At 32.2% G+C, this 21,122-nt stretch overlaps 1 protein-coding gene across 3 annotated transcripts in view; it reads right to left on the bottom strand.

The window, feature by feature from the left end:
* Positions 1-17,154, bottom strand: part of LOC141446587 (monocarboxylate transporter 5) — a 33,085-nt gene extending 15,931 nt beyond the window's left edge. For 2 of the 3 annotated variants that reach the window (XM_074113133.1, XM_074113130.1), the window contains exon 1: positions 16,903-17,154. In XM_074113133.1, the coding sequence (XP_073969234.1) occupies positions 16,903-16,993 (91 nt within the window). In that variant the 5' untranslated portion in view covers positions 16,994-17,154. Of the gene's footprint in view, positions 1-3,498; positions 3,636-16,902 lie in introns of those variants that run through there. The other variant, XM_074113155.1, reaches the window with a different exon arrangement.
* Positions 17,155-21,122: the final 3,968 nt, after the last annotated feature.

The following is a 21,122-nucleotide window of genomic DNA, read 5'->3' on the forward strand; positions in this document are numbered from 1 at the left end:
GATGTAAAAAGATTGAGCCTCTGACTGTACAGTTCAAGAAGACTGTACGTCATAGAAATAGAAATTTTCAAACATAAAGCAATAGAATTGGATATTGTGCGTAGATCTAAGTATTGATTTACGTCATTCATTATAGAGAGTAATAGAATTTGATCAGCTGACATAAAGTGCCGAATTCTTTTTCTTTTTTAAAGACGGTTATCATGTCCAATTAACTGAATGAGGGCATGCAATAGCAGCTATACCACTATTTATTAATGATTGACAAATTCAAGGCCAAGATTTTGGAAGCAAACCCATTATCAGCTTCCAACAGCTAGCCCACCCGTGCAATCTAAGTACTTATAATGAGAGAGTAGCTGCATTTTCTATAGAAGAACTGTTGAATTTTTCAAATGGTTTGATTTTAAAATTCTGTTAGTATCTATTATGTTATAATTTTGTTAGAAAAGATACTATATTTTAAAAGAATATGGAGAATTCACTCTTCTATTTCAAGAATCTTACTATTGAAGTTGATGAAATTCTTAATTATAAAAAGTTATAGCAATTGAGTCCAATTTCCATTAGTTGTTTTAACGGAAATACAAACATATCTGGCTTTTCACTGTCACACTTTCTACTGTAAATGTAAATTATTAAAATTTCTAATAATTATCAGCATTTCGATGTTTTAGCACTTATATTTAGTTAGCATAACGATAAATGGATGATAAAACAGTAAAATTCCCACAAGTGACACATTGGAGAGTCGTTCCACGTAAACCATTTCAAAGTAATATTCTTGAAAAAGAAAGAAGTTGTGAGCTAATCAAGAAAAGCGCTAGAAGGAAAAACAATTTTCAAACTCGGATCAGAGCAACTCATTTAAACCTCAACAATATTAATGTTATTGGTGGCAGGATCACAAATTGTACCAAAATGACCCTAAACAGTTGCTTATTGGCATTCTCTTTCCTGTTTTGATTGCCACGTAGAGCAAACTTCCACTAGACAAGGAAGAAACTGTTTACAAATATAATCGCATGTGCAACGAAGACTTATCCAAGGCCATGCAATGTGGAGGTGGCAATAATAGTTATAGAAACCAAGAAATTTGTCAATAGGGAAAACCAGTGGTATTCCTGAAATATAAAGACTGCTAGGAGAGTTCAGAACTGCACAAAGAACAGTCCGCTTATGGCTGATGATATACTCGTAATTTCAAGCTATAACATTCCTTCCAACGGCCACGCCTACAAGACGGCTGAAGCAATAACGAACGATTGTCTTTCGGGTTTCTTAATTACACCAGAACCTCGTGTTGCCAAGGAAGACAACTTCATACGACCGTCCAGTAGAGCGCCGGAATAGCTACCTGACTGATGGAAAGATGGAGAGTCGAGACAATATGGACCATAGGAACACAGCCAGCAATCCTTGATATCGTTGGTGAATCTCACAAAACTGAAAACACTGACTATTTCTATGCTGCTGAAAACAAAGGAGCAGTCTTCTTACACACAATCTGTAGATGTATTTCCGCTGCCGATTAACTGGCCCAAACGGAAATCTTTATTCAAGCAACACCATCTCTGTGCACAGCCGAGAAATTTTCACCTTCTCTAGCACAAAACCAACGTTTTGTGCTAGAGAAGGTGAAAATTTCTCGGCTGTGCACAGAGATGGTGTTGCTTGAATTGTAAAGATTGTTAAAGAAGTTGTTCTTTACTTGGAGCACCTTAAATCTTTCCGTGAAAGCTAAATTTAAAAAGTTTGACATAATTGCAATACTTTTTCTCATCTACAATAGTAAGCCGAAACTATTTTGAAAGATATTAAATCAATTAAAATATAGTTTTATTAGCTGCCTAAATTTGTGCTTGCGTAATTTGCAGTAGATAATAGTTTGCAGATTATTCACATTATTCCACAAACATAATGATATTTATCTAATATATTGCCAAGAAACACCCTTCTCTTTATCGATAAAAAGTTTTGTTTGCTTTATAATATCGACTTTCACCATCAATCCTGCGATATTTACTTACTGATAATCTTATCTCATTCGTAGTATTCAGTTACTGATTTCAAATCGGCTTTAGTTTTGAAATTTATTGTTGAAATCTGAATAAACTGATAGTTGTAAATTCATGATAATATTATAAAACTATCATTAATTTGTGGAGATTCTATAGTAGATAAATCATTTCGTGCTGACTGCTTGAAGTTAATTGGTTATAATTGTTCGCATTTTTTAGTTGTAATAGTTATTTACAAAAATAACTCACAACTTACATAATTTTCACCGCCTAATGTGGCCAATTGTTCGACTAACATTGAATCTAGCAGTGCTTATTCAAGTATCATAAGCAAAACGTTAAGTTTGCCGTAAATCATTTTGTGATTAAATCAACAAGTTAGACTACGCCCCCACTTTGCAGCGCCACCACCAAATTTGAAATAAATTTTCAAATGAAAGATTTCGGCTTCAAAATCACTTAAAATAAGTTTTGTTTCTGGGAAAATGTTTCTGTAATAAAAGTCATTGGAACTTATGGGTACATTGAGCGATGCTGAGTGTAAGGAAAATTATTGTACGATGGGAAATATTATAAGAAGTTAATTTTAATGGCGTTCAATTTACAAATTTTACTTTCTACCAAAAATATTCGTTTTGAGCACCCCAGAATCTGTAAGAAAATTAGCTTAAACTTACAGTCTTGTTTTAGTACTACTAAGGGGTCTGAAGGAAACTCAGTTACCAAAACCTCTCAACTGAAAGACTGCAGTGAATTAGATTATTCCAAATATTTATTGTTATCACAGTCACGGCTTTAATTTTTCCCTTTAAATAACGCTCTCATGAAGAAATCGCACACATGGTAGATTTCAAATGTTAATTGATTCAGGTCAAAAGAGGAGTTAGCTATTTCTGGATAATGTTCACCACTTTCAATATTATTTATAAGATTAAAATGAGTTAGTAAATACCAAATTTGACGAAAATTGATTGATCAAAATTCTTGCTTTATTACGTGAATTGATATTTCAGTTTTTATTCAATAAATAAATAAATATTTATTGTTATTATATTTAAATAAAAGGTTGCCATGGTTTGCTCAAATACAGGCCCATCATTTTTATTCAAAACATTTTACCCAAAAAAGTTTTTCATTAAACGGCGTACTTAGAAAGAAGAAAAACTGAACTTTCTGAAAACTTAGTATATGAAATGTGCTGCAAAAGTGTAAGTCGAGTGTTCTTTAATGTTCTACACTGCTGCCGAACGGGTTTGATTTGAAGTTGGTCATAATGTACGCGATACGCCTGTCTCTTTGGTACGATATATTTCGCCAGAAAATATGGATTTTAAAGATGTTCTGAGAGAGATGTAACGAAACTTCCTTCATCGTTATAGTGGAATTATGAATGAATTATTCGTAAGAATGGTATTGATTAGACAATAATTTAGAACTTTGTCATATATCAACTTCAATTCATAGTTAATTATTTTACCTTAACTTTAACTTTATCCCTGCAAACGCTGTAGTAAAATCTCCTCAAGAATATAGAACAACCAAGACCACCTGCACGATGGAGGGCAAGAATTTAAGAGATAACTAAAACTCACATTGTCCAGAATATGAGCTAATGTTACTGCCAAAACCAGTAATGTAAGGTTTAATTTTAATGAGTTATTCTTCAAAAAAAAAAAAAAAGAACAAAAAAATCAGAGTAAACCCATCAAGCTGATCCCCTCTCTTGTCTACGCCCTTGCCCTGTACGGGTGATGTGACTAGAGTTTATCTGTGGGTTCGATAAACCATGGAAGTTGCGTAGATCAGCTAACACTGAAGGCCGTTTGTTTTATCGTGGTTGGAAGAGAACTGTCATCAGTAGTTGGGTTATTTGGCAACGATATCTCAAGAAAATAACTGAATGCTTAAGAAGAAGTTAATCTTCTACAAGAAAGAATGTAACTTAGAGCCACTTTGGGTTCTCGAAATATGTAAGTAAAATTTCAAATTTTAAAGGAATAAATTGAACGGAAATGCAACTGAACTGAATAAAAAAAACTTCGTTACGTAAACTGCAGTGCAAGGAAGTCATCAGTATTTATGCATCAAATTTTTGTATACAAAAAAAAAAATGCTGAAATATTTGATACATAATCTACAGATAAACAGATGATATCAACAAAGTGTTTAGACTATAAAACCCTGGCTAACCACCGGATAGTTCCCTAACCTATCTTTAGTTATGTTAATGAGTACTTCTACCTTGTTATTCCTTCAGCCTTTTTTCCTATAAAAAAAAAGTTCCAGTCTAAGGCAGGTAACAAGTTAGTCTTAACCTCTTAACTAAGGCATTTTTAGTGATCAGTACCACCTATCCTTATTGGATGTTACATTATTATTGTAGTCTATTGGAACGAGCCTGATTTGTTTGTTAATATATGTTTAAACAATCTTTTGTGGGCTCCTTCATGACTTGCTCGTCTACTGATTATATAATTAAATTATCTTGAAACTAAGAATTCGTACTGAAAAGATAATTGATCTCAATATTTAATGTAATTACTGCAATAAGTTTATATTTATTAAGAAAGCGGCGCTAAAACGATTTTGTTCGTATGCAACACTTTGAATGTAATAGAAAACTTCTTTTTTACAATATTCAAATAGTTAGACCATAATTATCATAAAATGGCAAGAAAAACGTAACTATTCTTGGTTAGAAATATTTTAATCCATGTTATTAATAAAAGCTGTAAATCTAACATCTGTAAGAGATCTACATGGTTACCATTAACAGTGGAAATGGGTTTTCCATTAACTCATTTCCGAGTTAATATTATATAACTTGCAAAATTAAGTACTAAGGAAAAATTGTACTTTCGGTTAAAGGGTGTGGACAGCTAAGATGTGGTCAGCAGTACGCAAACGAAATATGAAGTTCGGTATTCCATTTTTACACATACTGAAGTGCTCAAAACGGGAATCCCGATTTTAAAAACTTGACTCTATCGCAATAATTTCTTTTATCTTAGAGAGAAAATAAAAAAAATGAGAGAACTCAAAGTCCTTCTTAATTAATCGTTTAGGCTAGAGGTTCACCTCCAGTTTCCACCTCTTTCACTGGATGGAAATGCTTAGGGAAAAGGTAAAACAAAAACGTAAAGCCGGAATTAAGGATTTTGACCCTTAATTATTGTTTATCTAAACAACAAAGAGCAGTAACCAACTTCCAGCGATTCTTTTCTCGTTTTTAAAAATACAATATTGTTCACAGTAATACCCTTCATTCTGTACATTTAATCCAAAACTATATTCGAATTCAGCTAACCCCAAAACCAAATAAAGTAAAAGTTGTAAATAAAATAACCCCAGCAAATTTTGTGCTAGTTACACGAAATGACGAGTTTATTACGTAACATAATAATTACTAAAATTATCTATTTGTAACAATTCTAAGGGTCAACGATTTATTATTTATCGAGATTGAATAAAAGTATTTAGCGTCATTTTGTTTTTTGTTTTTGTTTTTCTAATCTTAATGTTTTGTAGATATCGCTTTTAGTGAATAATTGCAACATGATTATTGAGTAAGATTAACGTTTCAAAAAAAGATAACCAAAAACTGAACAAGTGGTTAGCGAATACTGTATTTTAACGCGGAGATCACGGGTTCGAATCCAGCTGTGGGCCGTTTTTAGATGCTCTTTTCCTAGCAGCTCACCGTCCGCTGATCGACAGAGTTGTCTGTAACAAGAGAACACTGTCCGGAGGCCGGCAGTAAACTAAACAACCAACAACCTTAGATGTTGATGCGTCTTAAGTACCAAAGAAACAACAACAACAACTAAAAACGGAGCGAATAGTTCCTGTATGCATCACCAGATTTGGTTGCCTCGGTGAAAGCATAAAGATTGGAATGGCTGGATATATCTACAGTGAATGGACAGGGTTCTAGGATTTTAAACCCTACGAAAATAGCCCGGAATTGGTTTTTTGGTAAATGCTGAAGTTAAAATAAAGTTAATTATCAATACTAATTTATTGCTGTTTAAATAAATATTTAAATAGCTAAAATGGGACTCCAAGTTTGGAATACATTGAAAACAAATTTGTATTCTAATTCAAATACTATATTAGTAAGTGATCAGCTAAGAATAATTAGAAATACCGTTGACGTAAGTAAGATTTTGAGGACTGTATTCAGACCAAATGTTCCAAATGAAGGACGTGATTGAATGAATTTCCTTCTATAATTTATGAAATCATTGGAAAAATTGCGTCATGCTTCTTCTCTTTTCCTTCTGAAGAAACTTTTGAGTAATCCTGATCTTAAATTTTCTGAGAAATTCTAAAATTCTCGTAATTTAAAAAATTTGAACAAAAAAAATTAGTTTTTTTCCTTATTACGATCTCTTAGAGGAGATATTGTGATTGGACAGACCATCAATTTGGAGTTGGAACTGGAAATATCTATTGTTACATCCGCAGAGTACGAAAAATTAGTTTTTAAAAATTTCTTTGTGTGTTTGGCCGCCAAAACAAAATCAAAAACTAAAATTTGGGTTTGCAACTCTTTAATCTTTATAAATGCTCTTTATATACATGTTGTACTATTTTTAATTTATTTTTCTCATTAATTTCCTTTTACTCGACAAAGTCGCATTTGCAGTTCTCTCGTTAGACACCAAAATTATAATTCATATCGCTTCCTTCATCATTAATCACTCTTAACTTAGTTTTATCAATCATTTAATTATCTTAGTTTACTTTCAAAGCTAAGATTGCAGTTTAAGAGTTTAACACATCAATTGAATGTTGTCTTAATTCGTTCTCCTTGATTGCTTTTTTGTTTTGTATTGTTTTTTATCTTCTTTATTTACTTTACAATCGCCTATCGGCAAAAAATAAATATGACTACATCTAGTATATAAAGGAAAAAATAGAAAGGGGCCATCTATAACAATGACCATCATGAGTCAACTAACTGAAGATGCTGATAAAGCGACTTCGAATTCATCCTTTCAGCTAAAGTGCTATCAATATGATCTCGAGGCCACTTTCAGTTTCACTCTTCGTGATGGGTAGGTTTTGGACAGATTGCGTATGAGCAGGACGAAGTGATGGCACAATTTGGAATAAACTTTGGTGTAACGGGATTTGGCTAGGTCATGGACAAAAGGGATTTTTAGGGCAGTGTGAATAGTTTGATTGTTAACGTAGAATGGTGCGTTAACGATGGTGAGTAGGATTTTCGTTTCAAGCGATTAGATGGGGGGAGGTTAACATTGGAGCGCCTATTTGTACCGTAATTCCGTGAAGCCCAGATTATTAACTATTTTGATGCTAAGTAGAGTTTCTTTTTGTTCGTTAGAGTCTATTTGGATCGCTTGTCGAGTTGGCTTTTGATAATTCGGTAGTCTAAGTTAAGTTAATGTTGCTTGAGTCTTGTTTTGGGGATTCAACGTGAGGCGTTTGGCGAGATAGAGTCCGAGATATACCATTTTATCTGCCGAAAAGATAGGAATGTGGTTCAAATAGTTTGGAAGGAGTACTTTATGATTGAGGGTAAAGGTTATATAGTGTGATTTGGCCTCGTTGATCTTTACTCTTCATTTGTCTAACTAAGGTTCGAGGATTTTAAGATGTGATAGGATGGATAAGATAACAATTACGGTTTCTTAGTTATGGAATAGGAAGGCTACGAACAAATCAAAGTGTTCGATAGAGAGGAAGGAGACTTCCTTAAGGAACTCCAGCGAGGATTGGATAAATAGGAAAGAAGGAAGAACCTTGGGTAACTTGGAATAAGCAATCTGATTCGTAGGACTTAAGGATAAGGTTATTTACCTTATTAGTTATAATTCCTACATCTAATCTCCCTTTCTACTGTTTACGTATCAGAACACTGCTATAGAGACTTTCAAAAAAGTATTATTAATTTGACGAGAGTAGCCACATAACTAAAATTTAAAACCAAGATCTTCACCTAGCTAACACGCTGCAGAATCCTCTTTTCAGGGGTCATTAACGCTGTTCTTAAGAACTTTTCTCAAAGAATATCTAGAATCCTTGCGAAAAATTCCAATAAAACATTAGAAGAGCTGTAAAGTAAAATTGTCTTATTTTCTTTTAAATTTAATTGCATCATAATATAGTGAAGGCTTTTCACCGCTCTTCGCGTACTATAATTGTTTTTTTAACATATTGTTCTTATGGATAGAAAACTAAAAATGTTATACATTGAAGGTTAAATAAAATTACATTTATATTTGGTAATCAGAGACGTTAGGAGTGAAACATTACCTTGGCAGACTTGGTAATTAGTAGTTCTTTTTTTTATTCACCTGTAGGATGATCAAAAAATGAAAGGTATTGCGTCAGTCTTATTGGAAAACAAAGTGAACGGTACAATTGCAAAAGGAATGTTTTATATCTTGCCTTTACTATTAAATAATTTTCTTTATTGAGAAAAGGGCTAATTAAAATAAGATTAATTAAATCTACGGAAGGAACAAAAAGAAAAAGAAACGTATTACCGTAAAGAAAAATATTGTACCGTTAAGTAAGGTTACTGCCAGAACTTCATTCAACTGACCTTTTCCAATGCCAAGGCCAATACCACATATTTTTTTTTTTGTAAGAGCAATGCATTTTAAAAGTCAATTCACTAAAGTAAATAAAAAAAAGAGGAAATATAATGGCTGGGTTATTATTTATTTACTCTTATTATTATTTAGGCACACCAGTTTTCACCGTTATAAGTGGACCGACTATAACCTTGCACCTACAAACTCATCGTATGTATATTTACGGATAAAGAACACACTATGAAGGTTATGTTTTAACATCTGCAATCCTAAAATGAATTATAATTTTATTTGATTGATTACGAAAAAAATATGTTCACTTTTTTAAAGTGAAAGGATATTAATAATGTGCACTCAAATCCATTATAATACCATTCCGAGGAGCTCCTAGTGATAGACAGTGAGCTGTAACGATAGAACACTATCTAGCAGTCGGCAGTGGTAAAAGCAACACGCGCTAATGTTCACAGATGTTAACGTGCCTTAAATTAAAATAAAATACCGATCAGGTATCACGATTTAAAGCACACTAATTTAAATTCGCCTATTTTGGCACCTTAAATAAAATCCAAGTCTAAACAATGAGTAAGCATGGGGAGATATTAGTGCTTAGGACTGAGTTAATCCATAGACCGGGAGAGCGCTGTGTCTTCTTAGTAAGCAACTCGTAATGAAAATTTAAACTTTCATTTCACAAAAAAATTTCTTCCTTCCTCTTCGGCGCTACAGTCCTAAAAGGACCAGGGCTTCCTCAACCAAGGCTCTCCACTGAGGTCTATCAAGAACCTTCAGTCTCCACCTTCGCACACCCGCCTTTCTCAAATCTCCCTCGACGACATCAAGCCATCGCATCACAAAAAATTGCGTCACATTAATTTTTCCCCTCCAGAAAACTTTCAAATAAAAGTAATCACTGGAGCGGTTTTCCATAAAATTAGAAAACAACTTAAAAAAGTAATCTTTAAAACTGTTTTACTGGATAAAAGATATTCTTTGTTAAAACTTCGAATTCTTAATACTTTAAATTTAAATTTAAGCAAACCAATTTACCTGGTAATCATATAAATAAAACCCCGCAAAGCTAATGTGTATTGTGGTACTGGGTACGATTCCCGGTCTTAGGCCTTGGATTTAATTTAATGGTTAATAAAAGAAATTTAGAGTAAAGTATGATTGCTAGACACTTCCGTCCACGTCAGTCATTTGACGAAAAAACATGCATGAAAAAAATTGGCATTAAATTTTATATTTTATTTTTTTACTTCCTTTTCAATTGATAAAAGGGGGACGAGTAAATAGCAGCAGGAGAAGTTTGGAGAAAATATTTTTAATTGTTTTCCAGAAAATTGAAAATCATTTCACTAGGAATATACTTATATAATCAGACTTGTATATTCAGAATATAATATAAAACGGTTATTGGATTTCGGATGCAATTTTTTCTGTCGGTAGTGATATAATAGCAAAGAAATGGAACACCAAGTTTTAGTTTTCTGTGGTTTTTCGTAATTGAGATGATATTCTGTTAACAAAAACACATCGAAAATGAACCAAAAATGTTGTTTTCCCCATAATCATAAAACTCAAATACAACAATACTGTCACGATTGCAATAATTCTTATTATCTAAGAGTAAGTTAAAGCAGGGATCCATTTAGCAATAGTTGAACCAAAAAGTTGAACGTAAGAAGATGTAAAAGATTTTTATAAAGGAGGTGGAAGATACCAGTAGATATTAGAGTATTAATTATTTTTATACATATAAAAATTACAAACATGTTCACTATTACGTAGGATAGAAACTGCATTTAAAAATATTTTTTGGTTTACACCTCAAAGAATGTATTTCCAGTAAGAACTGAAATTATCTGACAATAAGAACTGAAAAAATGGCACGATCGTCTCGATTGGTTTTGAGACAACAAAAACCCTCTTACGTGCAGTAAAAGAAAATAATTGACCTCCAATATAACCTAGCACTACAGTATATAACAGGACGAGCGCTTGGACCTTTTAAATGGAAACCAGAACTGAGGTTTTGAGTTTTGACAGATTTATAGACATATTTCAGGCAAAACTTTTTAAAAGAATTCTGAAAATGTGGTTAATTTTTCTACTTACCAAATTCTTTACTTCAGTCAAAATACTTAATATCTCCTGGATAGCACACAAAAAAGGAAATAGAAAATTATAGAACTGTCACCACGGTACAATTTTAATATCGTACAAACTTTTGTTACTGACTACAGTTATTAAAGCTTATTTAAAATAATTTTAGTCATAGTTATGTACATTTTTATCATATTCAAATATTAATCTTTGTTTATCTTGAAACATATTCATTTAATAAATATTAAAGAAGATATTTGACATCAATGAATAGATTAAATTTAATAGAGTTTAGTCAAGCATGCTGATTACAATGTATGTATAATGTCTGATATTTTTGTCTCCCTAAAAGCAATGCTTTGTTAAGAAGCTCAAACAGAAAATCTTGGTGTTGTGTAGATTTCTTTAATTTTAATTTTTTGCAGAAACATGACTTCTAAATCTCTATTTTGGCCATCATTGACTCAGAAACTAAGTACGAAGCTGCAATTCGACTGACACAATTACTCAATGAATGGATTTTTCTAGTTTTCACGATTTTCTCGAAGAACCACCTTTTCTATTTTCTTTTTACATTGTTTGTATACACAGCATACATTTAGTGTAACAATTTTATTTAAACCCTTTTTTGGGGGGCGGAAAGTTTCATTATTAGGGCCGCCAAAGAGAGGAGTAGCGAAGATTTTGTATCTGTCTGAAGTGCCTTTTCAATTATATGATACTATACGATCGAATAATGTTTACTGAATCGACCGAAAATGGGCTGAACTCTGTTAGTCCGTATTATCTTCAGTTTAAATAAAACTCCTCTAAACTTGTGATTTCCTTAAAAGATCACGTTGATGCTAAAAGTTAAATAACAATGAATAAAACGCAGGTTGAAACAATTTGATATACAATATTTACTCAACTAATTAGCCTATTTAAAGTATCGAAAGAGTGTTGAAAATAATTAAAAAAGAATTACGGTTCACTTTATGGAACCGCAAATTACAATAAAATGATAGATACGACAACACAACTTCGTTCCTCTCAAGAACTGCCGTTATAAAAATGTCGAACGACACCTAATTGGTAATTGGACAATTACCGCCTGAAGAAATAGGCGATTACTTTATTTTACTTTAAGTAGGCTATGCAGGCCTACATTTTGGTTTGAATCCATGTCCAGAAAACATTAATTTTGGGAAGGATTATGAACAATCAGATAGGTCACGCTTTCTTTAGCGATGTCGTTTAATTTTTGTGAATGTGGGTAACATTGAAGGCAATAAACTATTGTTCATAAGTGAATGTATGGAGCATTGTATAGTTCGTAACTTTGGGAATTCACACAAACCATCAAATTCTATTACTTGGATTTGGAACCATCTTAAACATAAGCTACATCCTCAAAGACTAGGCAGTATACGGATCTAAGAGTGAAAGATACTCTGCTCACAGCAAGCAGTATGTCACACACATGGTGATCGGTGGAGGAAGGGGAGACTCTTGTAAAGAATGTTCTGGGGGTAGACAGGAGTCTGAGTCATTAGTGCCACTGTCAGACACCCATAAATACCAAAAAAATTCTGTCGGCTGGAGTCAAAGAGGCGGAAGTTTAACATGGTAAAACAGATGTACCCAATGGTAAGTACATTTCTCAGAAAATAACGTTATTCTTCGAACAGTTTATTGTTTCTCTGAACTTTCTCTTGCAACACTATGCAATTCTGCAATCCATTCTCATGTTTTTAGGAAAGAGCAATTTCACCGGAATTATAGGCAATGAGATTTCATGATCAAACATGTTTTATCGTTGATTTTATCATGTCGTAGCATGCATGTTTAACCCCTGATAGGTTTTAGGTCTTTCTTTCATCATCAGAGATAGATTAATCATTTTTGAGTAGAGATTTCGTCTTCACTTATGTTTCTGTCTCGCACAACACTTGCTGACTCAGGTCTCTCTTTGAATACTTCTTCATTTTGTACGTGAAACTGATGCATCATCATCACAAGTTACTATTTCTGTATTAGTTTAGCTGTTAATTTCAAAAAAGAAAAGAAAACAGAAAATATTCAAAGATTATCCCCCAAAATTTTCTTTAAATTCTTTAACTTGCGCAAAATCTTATCACTTTTGTCGGCGACATTTGTCAGGAAAAACTTATTTTGCGTATTATGAAACAGCCGCAATATTTCAGCAACTACAATATTTAATAAGTGGGATCTGTTTTATTTCATTGAATTCCATTCAAGTCTTTTCCGGTGATGGATTCCCATTAGCATTCGCTAAGACTAATAATGTTTGGATCCAGTAAGGCATTTTCACATGAATCATAAAAGAAGAAGTTTTCCTTAGCTGTTTTGCAAATTGTAGAAAGACTCTAAATTGGGTAAAGCCACAGAATAAAATTGGTTGATCGTGCGACCTTGATTTAAGTGTTTCTCCTCTTAAAAAGAGAGAAAAGAAGATGAAGATCTACTTGGAATCACTGGAATTCATTTTCCAACACCATCTTTTGCTGAGTTTATCCCCAGGAAACCCCCCAGTTCGCTCTTTGATACAGTTATTCCAGAAATGATTATGAGCACGGAAATGACTATGAAAATGTTTTCTCTATCAAGGTCTATAGAAATCTCAACAATGTTTACTAACGATTGGAAACCTCCGATAGTTTATTTAAAAAACACTTCTAGATTTTATAAAGAGTTTTACACTGAATTTACGCGATAAACTTGTGATATTTACTAATTAAATTATTAATCAGCACTGTTTTTACGGATTTTTACTTAAAACAAAACAAACAAACTGAAGTAGGATGTTTACATTTAAAATTAAAAAAATCGGAATGGTAAAAAAGAAGTAAGTTTGCATTGAGTACATACATTACGTTATATTTTTAAAATATTCTAAAAAAATATTAGTTAAACAAAACATTTATTAAATAATTATTACGAAATAACTAATTTCAATGTAATTATTTTTAATATTTTCCATTAATACTCCTTATTGTCATAAATCGTAACCTTTTTTACTAGTTTTTTCCTTTCTGGCCATTAAGGAAATTTCCAAAATGGTCTCTCGCATGAAAGAGACTTCAATTTGTTTTTAAATTAACTTTTTAAAACAGATAAACAGATAAAAAACAAGATGTTAAAACTCGACCAGAACATTCTCATGGAATAGATTATTTGTATGTAAATTATTCGTACAACAACTGCATTGGCATTAAAAAATAAAAATAAGATAAAAAACAAGAAGGAAAAAAAAAGGCATTAAAGATAATCAGCTATAAGAAAAATAAAATCAGCTGTCATGAACAGCTGTGCATGTTTTCTTTAAGATGGTCAATGATATTTACATGAACAAAGCTTTATTAATTTTCTTTTGTTTCTATTAAGCTAATCTGTTTCAGGCAGATTTAACATCGAGACGCCATAACAGTTTGCAGACCGCGGTAGGATATGAATTTATATTTTCAGGAATTCTTCTAGTATTTTTCATATATCTGATTTATCTGCTTCTTATCGGTTTCAAAGTCTTTAAGAAATTAATTTAGCCCATCAAAATACATGCTCCTCAACACACGTGTTTATGGTAACTATCGATGCTGTTTAGGGAAATCCTAGTAGGCTGTCAATCCACCAGTAACCATCAATCGAAGTAACCATTTCATGAAGGCAACACTCTTATCCCATGAATTTCTTTCTTTGTCCACTTTAACCACAAAAATTAAGAACTGTATGAGAATCTTGGACAACTAGGACTAAGTTACAAGCTGTCTTGAAATGACATTTGAAGTATGAACGCTGCGAAATTCCTAAAACTGTCATAATACAGAAACTTTATGCCAAGAAGATGACTGGAGTGGAACTATTCGTAGTAGATAAATCAATAAATGGTACTTTAGGGTTACTGTCAAAGTTTCCACGTCTAGAAAACCCGCCTAATGAGCTACCACTCGACACTGCCAAAAGAAGTAAGAACATTTCGCTTCGTTCGGCAACTTAACAGCATGTATTTACGATGTTAAGTGCAATTAATGAGGAATATCCCCCGACTACAAGCTATTCCAACGCTTAACAATTTCACTTCATTAATGATACTCTAGCCTACCTCAAAGAACAAAGTATGCCAATTACTAAACAAAAATTCAACTTCCCAAATTCATCAACCAGTTTTTAATAGAATAATTAGCGATTTGCAATTTAAATAAGAATTATTCTTTTAGTTAAAAATGCAGTAATAAAATAAATAATAAAAGAGATCATTTTCCACCTATTTAGTTAGCGTTGCCACACCTTCAGATCTGGCTGTAGCTTACTGTTGACTTTCGACGCAATTGGTTTCCCCCTACACTCTGTAAAATGCAGTCTCAGTCTATGTTGCTAATTGCTTTGAGGGTCATCAATTAAAAGTGAGATTTTTCTCTACATTATGGCATACGTTGACGATCATCGTCAATAATAATAATAACAATAAAAATAATAACAATAATAAAAATAAATATGGAAAAAAACACTGCAAAGCTAAAATATGTTATATTGCGGTACTGGGTTCGATTCCTTGTATTTTATTTAATGTGTTTATTTAAAGTGTTTTAGCTTGGTAGCCTTCGTCTACAACATCCGATCAGTATTTGAAAGTAAGACTGAAAAAATTAGCATTTATGACTTTATGATTTGTTCTATAATCAAATTTGAACGGAACTACGCAGAACTCTACAAAAATAATTTTTTTCAGAAAACTGTTTTTATTAAAATGATGAATTTGTGTCTGTTTATTTTTCTCAGTTCGCGTATTTTAAAAAAAAAATATTTTAATGGAGATATCCAATATGTGAATTGATTTTTGATTATGTTTGGTAAACAGTCTTACACAATAGTCACTTGTTTACCATTGAAAAAGAAAAATCCATGAAGAAGGAATTTAAGATCATGGGAACAGTCCTCGTACTTGGAGATGTGCTTAGAAGACTTATTTTGGCTGGTTGCGGAAGAGAGTAACTTACACCCTTGATATTAGCTGGCTGGGAATTTATAATGCAATTCTTTCTCAGGCATTTTATGAAAGATGGTGGGGAGGAAAAGGAAGGTCGTTTTGGGCCGTAGAGAAACAAGCGGCAGGCCATAGGCATTGCTCTCCTGTCAAAGGGAAGCCCTTCTTCTTTCACTGACCTGCCGCGCATCCTTCCAAGAACTGACTGGCCGCTAATACCTGGAACAGCTTTATCACATGCGGCTAATAGATAGCTTATTGTGACCGCCACGCAGGTAAGGGGAAAAAATACGGTTCTGTGGAATTTCTAAAATATTTTGGTGCGTTAAAATTACTATTAATTGCCAAAATGGCCATAGAGAAATATGTTTGATTCAATATTGAAGCCTCCCCATTGGCCAAGTGGCTGTGTGCCTGAGAAATACGTATTCTCATACGCTATTACGAAAACACCAAGAACGTGGCCAGAACCTGACAAGCTCAGTGCATCTTTATTGTTTTTTCACTTTCTCTTGCTGCTGTTAAGAGGAATTATAGCGATCGTGATAAATATTCTTAATTTGAAAAAAATGGCTGACCGAAAGTACATTAAACAGAATAGATATTCCATTTCTTGAAATTTTTTTTTTTTTTTTTTTTTAAGTCAAAAATAAGTTCCAGTATTTTGAGTAAAGTTCAATGTATACATTAAGGATTGGTGTAGTTAAACTCTCCTTTAAAGTACCTTTTCAAAACAAAGTAAGGTTAGCTACCATGTGAAACTTTGTTGACAAAATTCCGAGTTAAAAGAGTGTTAGTCTCGGAAGTGCAAATATGGTAAGAAGAAGCTTCTTCCAGATTTCCTTAATTGTCAAGACGGACACCAAAATGATTCATTTGATTCTGGTCTTACGCTTGGTAGGGAATTACTTTGGTTTGAATCTTTTTAGAGAACAAGGATTTTTAGCGGAGTTATAGCTGAGCTATGAGGTCGCGCATCTTTCAATATTATTTTTTAATTACAGTGAAATTTAAATTTAGTTTTGAAGCTGACTATTTTTTAAATCATCTTCTATGTTTTGAGAAAATTTGTACATATACAGTGCGAAAAGAGGAATTCATATGAGAATATACGCATGAACTTTTCTTAAAGATCAAGTCATTAAAGCTATAGAATTATCAATAAAATTTAGCAAACGATGAACTTATCACTAGAACTTTGGGCTAAAACAGTTGTACTTACTTGTCGTATTTTCTAAAAGAATGCCTGGCGCTTCCAACTTCTGCAAAGAGAGGTACCTCCCTTTGCTAATTTCTTGCAAAGAACCAACCATTTCTCTGTTTTTTCAAAATCAACACAAAGCAATAATTAAATAATGCCAATTTAAAGCGGAAACTGTGTCAACGAAATGGATAAAATAAAAGAAAAACAGAAAAAAAAATGAACTTTCGTAAATTTCCACAGTTTAAAAGAAATTAAAATGAGGTTACTGTCCGACTCAATTAACATCGAATGAAATACTCGCTACTGTTGAAATTAGCTTTTATAGCTGCTATAAAAACATGGGAAAACAAAATGATTAAAAAAAAAGAAGAGAAAATGAATTAAATTCTATTACAAATGATGAGTAAATATTAAATATGTTTTGAAGTGTTTTACCTGAATTCAATGATTGATATGATATAATCAATAATTATTTAATTGTTAGAATAAGATAAGCAGTTTTTTTTTAATTTGGTCTCCAAGGTAGAGTGTATTTCCTGGGGAATAAATGCTCATGTCAGCACGGTCGACTGTGCAAGAATACCGAATTGCTAGCAAGGACATTCTTTCTACTCAATTACATTCACTTCCCTTCAACCTTAAATACTTTCAACCGGAAATAAAATTATTTAATCTTCCTGTAAGGAACTAAAAATTGGAATTCAAAAGCAATAAGACTAAAATAGTACCAACAAATCAGCACAGGACAATCACTTACTAAATACTCAACAGCCTAAACTCTAATTGTCTTTTAATTCCAAATTTTTGGAACATATTTACTTTTTACTGTTGTAAAAACAGTTTAAACTAATTATATTGGAGTTCTAGCGCGAATCAAGCAATAATAAAAATGTTAATCTAACTTAAACCGAAAGCAGAATTGTTAGGAACATTTTTGTTTTAATCAAAACTGAATAAAAATGAATATTGTTAGTCATTCTCTTATAGAAACGCCATTTTCAAAATTTACTTGCTCATGGGTGGCAATTAAAATGGAAATACGTGATTATGCATTTCTTTACCCATAAAGTACTCTTGTGTGTATTTTACTTATTTCTTTCAAGGTATGTATTTCAGTAGTAAAGTGAAATATCCCACCATTATACGAAGATAAGGAGCAAAGGAATAATAACTAGCGATACATAGTGGTGAGCAAAAACTTTATTAAAAATAAGAGATCAGGGCATTTTTTACTAAACACATTTATAGGTTAGAGTTTATTTCAAGAACACTCGGGCCCACAAAGTGTTAAATAGAATAAACAACTTTGTTTCCAATTCTGTTTATCTTATTAAATAAATACTTCCTGATCGGATTTTGTAAAATCCAGGAAGGTTGAACAGAACCCATAATTGCCTTAGAATCCACGAAATGAGAAAATAAAAAGCAGGAAGCCCAGATTTATTATTCTTGCAAAATCAAACTTCCTCTTGATCTGTTTTAAGTATATAATTTATTAAAACAAATTTATGGTATGAAACAATATTTACCAGAATTTATGGAGGCTAACTTGGTGCTTTGTTACAAGGACTTTTAAAATTAACTTTTTGAGGAAAAATATAGCCTCCAAAAATAAGCTATGAATAAAGAAAAAAACATCTTTTAGCTAAGGTGAACATAACACATTTCTTAGGGAGTTGAGGCGATAAGTTACCCTTCAAAGGGTCATTTCAGAATGTTGTAAGGATGTATCATACTTATAATCAAACAAGTAGTAATAGGAGTGCACTCAAGATGGACTGTTAAGGACAGTTCCTTCATGACGTCAAACAATCTCAATGAAATACTCCATTACATACTATTTGCTTTAAGATAACATCAAGAAGCTATTCTCTCTACGCAAAACTATTTTCTTAAAATAACAATTTGCCTTCAACGTACATATATCCTAGGTTTTATGCAAAATATTTGAATACTCAATCTTTTTCTGAAAATTCGCACTTTCAGTTAGTCCAAATAGATAGTTTTGGAACCAAACTCTACTCTACAAAAGTAAGAGAATCCTAAGATATGTTGCATTTCCTTAGAACCCCCAAAAATAGTTTTAAAATACAAGTAAAAGATTTACCTTTGTAGGAAGTTTGCGCGCGAAGTTTAAAAAAGGAAGGACAAAGCAAAAAAAAGGAAAGCTATCTTTTAGGATGATGCTTTCTGAACGAAACCTCCGTGGAGGATTCCCTGGAGGAAATGTTAAGCAAGTTTCAGATTTCTTCTCAAAAAATCTAAATCTACAAATAAAATTTAAACTAGTCTCTAAAAACTTCAAACTCTGAGGGTATTCGAAAATATAAATTTTAAATAAATATTAATTTCCGACAAATTAACGAACTACTTAGATCTGTGAGCTTTAGAATAAAATTAAAAGCAGTTTTGTCTAAACAACATTTATTAAGTCCATCATAATTTCCTTATTTGCAATAACAATTTTCAATTCCTTTATATGAGAACAGAACACGTATTGTTTCAACATGTTTCTTACCACCTCACTTAATTGGTGTGTGTTAATTGCTGTTAACGATAAATCACGTTCACTCTGTTAAAAGAACATTCCTACTAGGACAAAGAGTCTTATTTTATTTCTAATCATTATTTTTAAACTGGTTTTCTTTGTTTCTGTTGAAGTCAATTGTAAAGTGACATTGTGTAGCTAATGAAGTTGCGATTCTTTGCATATTTTCTCTGCTCAGACTTTAGTACAACTTCAAAGTTTAACAGATAAACTTAATAGTAGTTGTTTTAATTTTTTTAAAAGTTTTTTTATGTATTTGTGTAAGAAATGTGTAAAATGTTATTAGCAAAGCTGTTGGAAAAAGTAAATTAGAGAATCACAAGGCTGCAGCCTACGCTGAGAAAAAAAACAACAACTCGCTATTGTCATTTTTACTTGGAAAACTTGCCATTGAGGTGAAAGATATTGCAACCAAGTTCGCCAAATTTCCAAAAGCTCTAATTACGTCGATTGGCTTTCAATCCTTCTTCTTAGTTCAATCTTTTTACTGTTGAAATTAGTTAAAAATGTCGTTTTTGTAGAATGTAAAATTGAATATAAATGTTTGATATCAAGCTGTGAAATTGAACCTTCCTTGAATTCATCAAAGTAATTGCGTCTGAAAAATTATTGATATCACCTGAATGTTAGGGCAGTCAGTGTTCGTTTCTTCATCCTGAAGAAGTTCACTTTTATATACATTAAGTTTTACAATTTAATCATTAATAAATTTTGTGTGCTTGTTTACTTATGTTTGAATTGTTAATAACAATACTACCTTCTTTTCTACTTTTCTTCCTAAAATATTATAGTAAAAGCGATAAGTGAAGCATGTCTAAAATGTCCATAGTAAGGAATGTGCTCTGAAGTCTGACCGCGAAATCATCTGAAAACTTTACTGCATGCAAGGCAGCAGATAATGAGGTGAATTTTGTAACACTGAGACGATCAGAATTCGTGCATTTGTGGCAAATATTCCTGTACTCTGTTCTTATAAACACTTGAGAAAAACTATGTGTGAACAGAATTCTTTTATCTGGCCGTTTCATGTCTATAGTTAGTTTTTATTTTTTAGTAGGGGCAACTTCGTCTGGCCTGTCTTTGCAACAGTTAGTCAAAGAAATCTAGCAATGCTAATCAAATAGATAGTTTGACATAAAAAAACGCCTGGAAAACTAGCCATTACTTCAGCATGAAGCAGAACAGTAGAGTTTAGTAATTGTTTGTTGGAAGCAGAAACAACAAGTTTCTTGCAATCTCTAGCGGCAATAATATTTGTTTCAAGAAGGTACGTCTTTTTTACTATTAACAGATTTAAATACTTTTAAACTATTCTGCTATAATATTGCAGAAGCCTGGTCAAGTTTTTCCTTTGTTGTCAAATGAAAATTCTTACCGATCAGGGATGCGTACCACGACGTATAAAATCAACGAAAACATTCTTTATATTTTCTAAAAATCATCCAGGTAGAATAGCACTTTTTCTCAGTAAACCCCTAGCACTGAAATGTTAAAAAACTTTTGAAAAATAACTTAAGTAATAGTATAATTTGAGAATGAGTATAGTATTTGATGGTTGGCGCTATCATTGGAGTCAAATGTGCACTAATTATTTGGTTTTAATTTTCCTTTTTTTTTGTTGGTTTAAATTCCAAAAAGATACTCCTGCATGTATTTTTTTAAGTGATATTATCGGCAACATTCAGTTGAA

Source organism: Rhodnius prolixus, unplaced genomic scaffold, assembly GCF_049639745.1.
Source record: "Rhodnius prolixus isolate KJV_2025 unplaced genomic scaffold, Rpr scaffold_1, whole genome shotgun sequence".
NCBI lineage: Eukaryota > Metazoa > Arthropoda > Insecta > Hemiptera > Reduviidae > Rhodnius > Rhodnius prolixus.